General features: G+C 38.8%; 1 protein-coding gene across 1 annotated transcript; it reads left to right on the forward strand.

The window, feature by feature from the left end:
• Window positions 1-1815: 1815 nt before the first annotated feature.
• On the forward strand, window positions 1816-5839 carry LOC135472360 (melatonin receptor type 1C-like). The gene is made up of 3 exons (XM_064751870.1): window positions 1816-1872; window positions 4082-4364; window positions 5079-5839. Exons 1-3 carry the CDS (start codon window positions 1816-1818, stop codon window positions 5837-5839), a joined length of 1101 nt encoding a protein of 366 aa, XP_064607940.1.
• Window positions 5840-7192: the final 1353 nt, after the last annotated feature.

The following is a 7192-nucleotide window of genomic DNA, read 5'->3' on the forward strand; positions in this document are numbered from 1 at the left end:
CAATACCAAAATTGTGTGAAACATCTGCTAAATGACATTAGCCTACGTCACAGCTTTTTATGTTTGCAAAGGTGTGAAATATAACGAAGTATGAGTTTTGTGTGAATATGCTTCCAGTTAGAAATTCTTTATGCTTGTTGTGTTGACTCATGGTTTTATAAGAACTGTAAGCAATATTTTACCTACAAAACTATTTATCACCTATTCATAAGCATAACCGGCGTCAAACATCTTGATCCTCTTTGTTTGATCCTGTTGAATAGTTTTAAGAGGGCTCTCGTCGACTTACTTTGCCAAACCTATACAGAGTGAGATAATTAAATTCTTGTATGCAAATTATATAATGACGTTCGGCATCAAAAATAAGAAACCAATGTTGGGAAGAACAAGAGTCCACCCAAGCTGAATGGCGCATTGCGATGTCCCGAAATGTCAGTGTTTTAAAACGACTTCAGTTCGGTGGATGTGTCACTTACATTTGTGTTCACTGCGACGTTATGGTCTTACTATTCCAGCATAATGAGGTAATGATAAAAATTCAGAACTACATTAAGATCTCAGAAAACCTGTTTTTTGGCGTACACTTGACATTTATTGAGGACAATGCAGACGACAGGACAGAGTTCCAGGTTAGTGAATGTAACGGTTGAAAGCGTCTGATGTGGAAGCTAAGCTGGAAACATAAATTTCCGATCTCAGAGCTGTGCACCGTTATGCTCCTTTTTCATGAGCTAGTTTGAATTCTATACTCTGTCAGTGAGTGAGAACTCGCCGTTGCTAAAAATTGTAGTCAGAGTAAATCTACTGTGAATGCTTTCTTACTGGTTAGTCTTGGTCAGTGATATCCACGAACAAATATAATTGTCCCTTATACTCGTGTGGATACTCCAATGTAACCCCAAACCAGTCTGAATAACTCACCAGAAATGTTGAAATATTTGAGAAAAAAGATTGAAACTTTGACGACGCATGAAATAGATTGTCTACATCACTCAAAGTATATAAAGAACCTGAATAAATACAGAAGGCGTTTGTTTAAATATTAGGTCGCATACAGAATATAGTTTATTTTTTATTATTACATGTACTATTATTTTTTTATTATTATTACTTTTTTGTTTTTATTTTGATTGGTGTTTTCACTTGCACAACGGGAGTCATTTTTATATCCTAAGACATGTAGTGGGTAACTAAACGTTTATAGACTTGTTCCAAAAACAATGAGTTTTTTAACATTCCCATAATTTTAGCCCGTGTTAAACAAGGTCTTTTTTACACCATCTCAATACTACAAAATATATTTAAGTATAACAAATTACATACAATGTTAAGGAAATCGTAAGTATGTAAGCTTTATTTTGAACAAAAAGAAATCAGTTGTCTGTATAAAAGCTTAATATTTGCCCCAATCTTAAACATAATGGCTTCTTCTATGGGCTTCCCGGGGGCTGTGTCTTCCAGCTGAATATATGAACTCCACAATGTGCAGATATTTGACACCATCTGCTAATTACTATGAAGATGCGCATCGTCAACGTCAGCACCATTAGAGCCATCTGGCATAACGGCTGAATGTATGGATTATCCGTTAACTGTAAATACATGGCCTGTGTAACAGAAACAACATTCAACCAATCGCAGCTTTTGTAGAAAACACGCTGATTACCCTCTTGTGAGTATATAAACTGAAGTATTGTCTACATCGACAGGCTGTTTAAAGCACCGGCATATCGGGACATCGGAGACATCCACTGAGCACCAGATACTCAAGTTAAAAGGTTGCCATCGAGGCCGAGGGTAAGACGTCGCGCAACCATGGAAATGTTAGAGACCATTTTCCCCGAAGAAACATCTTTGTGTTTGCCTCAAGAGGTAAGTGAAAAGGGCTCTTTATAATATGTCAGTGTTTTAAAACGACTTCAGTTCGAAAATTGTGCCAAGATGAGTGCATCGGAAATGTACGGCATTAAATCCCTGTGGTCGACTGGTTCAACCTCAGCTGTTTCCTTCAAGAATTACCAAATCTGCATGGGCGGGCTGCGTTTTGAGTTAACCACTACTTACCACCAACTCAACCATGCTTCGTTAACGCTTTCAGATGACAATGAACCCAAATTTCGAAAATTACCATTGGCAACTTTCGTGCTCGATATCCATACAATCCAAACCACAAACCATGCATTGCTTCATCAAGATTACACATTCAAGAATGCACACTGGTCAAACCAAAACGACAAAACTCATCTCAGACATGATATCATCTTTAATATACCCAACACTGAGTTGAAAGTGCCTTTTTTCACATTTAGAGTTATCTAACATGATAGTGATGGCCGTCTATTTGTTACGATTTGAAACGCTCCTTTGTTCATATGAGACGGCCTTTGGATGCCCGTTACTGAGTGTAAGTGCATTTTTTTCACATTAAGTCTTATTTAATTTGATAGTGATAGTCGTCTATTTGTTACGATTTGAAACAACCCTTTGTTCATATGAGACGCCCTTTTGAGGCCCGTTACCGAGTGTAAGTGCATTTTTTCCCAAATTTAGAGATATTTAACTTGATAGTGATGACCGTCTATTTGTTACGATTTGAAACGACCCTTTGTTCATATGAGTCTGCCTTTTGAGGCCCGTCACTGAGTGTAAGTGGATTTTTTCCACATATAGAGTTATTTAACTTGGTAGTGATGGCCGTCTATTTGTTACGATTTGAAACTTGACCCTTTATTCATGTGAGACGGCCTTTTGATGCTCGTTACTGAAAACTTGGAATGATACATATTTTATAGCTCTTAAAAGAGATATGACATGGTCTGAAGGAAATTTGTGTATCTTGATGATCAAATTCACTTTGAGGCAGTTCGAAGCACGTTATTGGTTTCGCAATGCTTTGCTTGTGAATTTGATTATTTCTTACGAATAACCTGATAAACTCTAACTTCGAACAAAATTATAATTCATCGTACTAGTTTTTGTGCAAACACCTTGCATGCTTATTCATGTGTAAGCCTACATTTATGTTAAATTATATTTATCAATATGGCAAACGTATACAAATAGTACTTGCGCTGATATCAACAAGCACTTGTTGGAGTTGTTTTCTAATTTTATTAGAATCTTAGCTGTCAATCATGCATTTTATTTCAGGATTCTCTTGGAATTACGTATGAATGTCTCATCGGTTAACTTGTGTTGCCTGCTTTTCCTGCAAACAGTTTTCATTCAATGATACGTTTCGTGTGCATTCGTGCCTTAAGTAACGTAGCCAGATTAAAGATCTCACTCGATGAAGACACTGGACGTCAAGCACAATTCTAGGGTTAGTTAATAGTTTAGCTCTACCACATCTGGCGGTAGACGAGATCGCACAGAAGAGCTTGGAGCGCTCCATCAAACTTATGCTCTGAATGTTCCTACATGCATTGTTAGTAAAACTCACATATTGTCTTTGGCCTACCTTGTTAGAAGAAACAAGAAGATAAACATCAAAACTCCACGTTTTCCTTCATCGCAAAGTTTGACATCGGTAGCCAATATATGCTTTTGAAAACGTCGATTTCTACACATCACCTACCCACATTCACCTTCTGCACCAAAAGTCTACTATTGTTACTTTACCGGTCTGTCATATACTCTGTCGCGGAAAATCAGTATGGACAGAGAAACCCGCTACAGTGAATTGTGCCGTATTTTAGAAACATTTGTTCCTGGGGATAGAATTCGAACTCTAGTTTTCCTAGATGTATAGGCTATCGACTTCAAACATGGCGGAGCTCCAAGTGCTTCAGTGCGATCTCGTCTACCGCCAGGTTAAAGCATAGCAATTTGGTAGGGTTAGGCTATTATAAGTCTAGCCCTAGAACTGTGCTACGGGTTATTATGCTTCATCCATACTTACAGTTTTACCAAAACAGTTCCTGCCACCACCTGATTTATCCCCTTACATGCTGTGCGTCATGTCATGTAAATGATATGTTACAAAATTAGATATGTTCGCTGGTAAAGATGAAAATAAATAACGCTTGATTTTACGTGTAATTATCTCGATGTAAATTATATTTCCATTTCCTGTCTGCAGGTCCTCGGTGACTTTGTTGTTAATGACTCCGTTGCTTGTAAACCAGTAAACGGGACAGTGTTTGAGACAGGTGCACCCCTATTTGAGACCCACCCTGGCCTGGCAATACCCTATCTGGTTATAGTCTCTGTTGCTCTGTTGGTTGGGACAATCGGAAATTCTCTGATCCTCCTGGTGTCTGCAACAACTAGCGGCATCAACAAGGCCGGCAAAGAGTTCATTGTGAACCTAGCACTTGCTGACCTCTGCGTTTCTGCGGTCGCCGATCCCTTCTGCATTGTAGGTAAGTGAAGCTGTAAAAACTTCATTAATTCCCCTTTTCCTTGCCCTCTATTAATATAAAAATCCCCTTGTTTGAAGAGAGTGGAGGTTCTTATCTGAAAAAGGAGGAAAATTTTCAAGATGGACAGCAAACTACCACAAGCCTAGAACTAAATAGAAATCACCGGAAGTTGGGGCATCAACCTCAGAAATGTATTTGCCCTAACAAGTAGGTTGCAGGTTTTGCACTAAAACATATCAGAAAATCAGCCTAGCATGACTGCATTTAACCCATCTGCACGAATTGTGTGAGTGTACCTTAAACCAGCACCGCGCATCTTATATATTGGCTATAAGATAAATGTCGTGTTCACTGAACGTGCATGGTGCTGCTAGTAGATTAAGTTCTAGAAAAATTAGAAAACATATTTCGATAGACTGTGATTAAGACTATCTTCAGAACCTCAATAGGTGAACCAAGTATGGCAGGAATAATATTTATTCAAGATCCGATCTTGTCTTTCGCGATTTTAGCACGCTCTGCAAAGATTTTTGCAAATTTTATAACTTTTTACACCAAGACAGTATATCTTATCTTACATGTAGGGAATACAGCGTTGAGATTTCTATAGTCAGTAGATCTTTATCGAACTAAATCAAAACTAAATATTTTCAACGTTTGGCGTCTATCATATCCAGTGATTCTAAGTCCATTATCTACTCTTTGTGTTCCCAGGTGTGATGAAGGGAGAGAGATTTTTTAACGGATTTCCCTTCATGTGTGAGTTCGTAGCCAGTATGTGCCTCACGGCATGCTTCTGCGCCTTCCTCAATCTAACATGCCTGACCATCAACCGTTACTTCTTCGTTTGCCACAACGAGATGTACGACTTCCTGTTTGGCAGAAAGACCTGTATCGCAATCTGTATCCTCACTTGGCCAATAGCCTTCGTCTTTGAAATGCCGAACATCTTCGGTTGGGGAGACCACGGGTTCGACACGAAGAACCATTCTTGCATCTGGGACCGCACCGCTAGTCTTTCCTACACTCTATTCGTCTCGATAGGGCTGATTGGTGGCCCTTTAATGCTGATGGGCTTCTGCTACATCATGATCTTCAGGTACATCTGGAACAGTAAGAAAAACCTGTACAAGTTTGAGACCAGCGATCCGAATGCGATGAAGAAAGCCTGGGGCGAGACGATCCGCACCTCTCGTACCTTGTTTGTCGTGTTCTGTGTATTCTTGACATGTTGGCTACCTTACGCCATTGTGATCGCCCTGGATGTGAACAACACTTTCCCGATGTGGCTGCACCTGTACGTAACCCTTCTGGCTCATCTCCACTCAAGCGCCAACTGTATCGTGTTCGCCACCTGTAACCAGAAGTTCCGCCAAGCCGTGCTGAAGGCCCTGCGATGCAAAACAGGTACCAAGTCCAGCTTTACCAGCTCCTCTCTCCCCGTGTCCTCAGTGTCGTCAACTCGCGTCAGTTAAGAAAACTATTTGAAATTGGCTCCAAGTTAATGAGGTTTTTGTTGGAACTCATTTTACCTCTTGTAGGAGGTAGAACATATTTGAGATTACCATTACAACAGAATGATAGCGTAAACCTGTCATCCAGCTGTGCTATGATCTTTAGTTTGCCTACGAATACGGTTATACTTATTGTTTTAGAGCCACGGGGAAGCTTAATCGAGATAATGTTTACCGAGATATTACTCTCTAAAAACGATTGTGTACAAATTTGCACATCCACACTGACATGTATATCAGCTGTACACACATACATACGCAGGTCACTATGGATGTGTTACATGAATTTCACAATTTGCTTACTGCTGGTACACAGGATTATGTGGATATGCATTTTGGCCACAACACGGTGTTTTTAGAAAGTAGCTGGTATATTTAATGAATGTTAAACACATCCATATTAAACTAATTTTCAAGCTTTTTTTGGAGGGAAAAGGCATAATTGTATGTAGCTGGATGTATGGAAAGACTGTAATATATACTTTTGCGCAATATACTTAATATACAGTTTACTGTTAAAATATTTTGCCACATGGGTTGGTGGCCAAATAGAACATTATATTCTCATTACATTCTCGTTATTACAGCACGATGTATTTATGTTCTGTACATACTTGCACTGAAAAGCAATATACATTTTTACGACAATTCTTTTCTCAAGGTAATTCTTGTCCAATCGTGTTAGTCGTTATCTCAGCATAATTTCGTGTCAACGGGCCTATAGACTATAGGCTGTTTCAAACTTAACGACCAGACTGCCTTTGACTGGGTTTATGAATGCGGCCTTTAAAGATGATTCTAAGAAAAGGGAAACTATAAAACGGGTTATTTCATTTCACAACACCGGAATTTGGATGAAGACGTTCCAAAAAACTTTTTTTCAACAAAACGTCATGATAAGTAAATGTTCCATAGTTTGCCTTGGAAAGCGACTGGATTCTGCTTTATTTCCGGCGACAGTGATAAATGGCTGTACAATTAACCTTTGCGATTAATCATTCGTTTGCGCTTTCTTTGTTACTTTCTTGTGTCGGGTGCAGTTTTATTATGTGTCAAAATAAAAATACTAATGTTAAGTGTTTATCTTATCAGGTCTTGTCGTTAGCGTATATGAGTGAACTTTGTGAATCATTATTGTAGTTAAACATAATCATAGCTAGTTTGATGATGACAATCAGTACCTAGTGTCTTTGAACGGCATGGAATCTGTGATTCTCCAACACCACAAACCCCTTCATGTGATTTAAAGATGGTGATCCATCAATATTAGAATATCGCGCTATAATGTGCTAAATTCGTGTATGTTGTACGGTT

Source organism: Liolophura sinensis, chromosome 1 (assembly GCF_032854445.1).
Source record: "Liolophura sinensis isolate JHLJ2023 chromosome 1, CUHK_Ljap_v2, whole genome shotgun sequence".
Taxonomy (NCBI): Eukaryota; Metazoa; Mollusca; class Polyplacophora; order Chitonida; family Chitonidae; genus Liolophura; species Liolophura sinensis.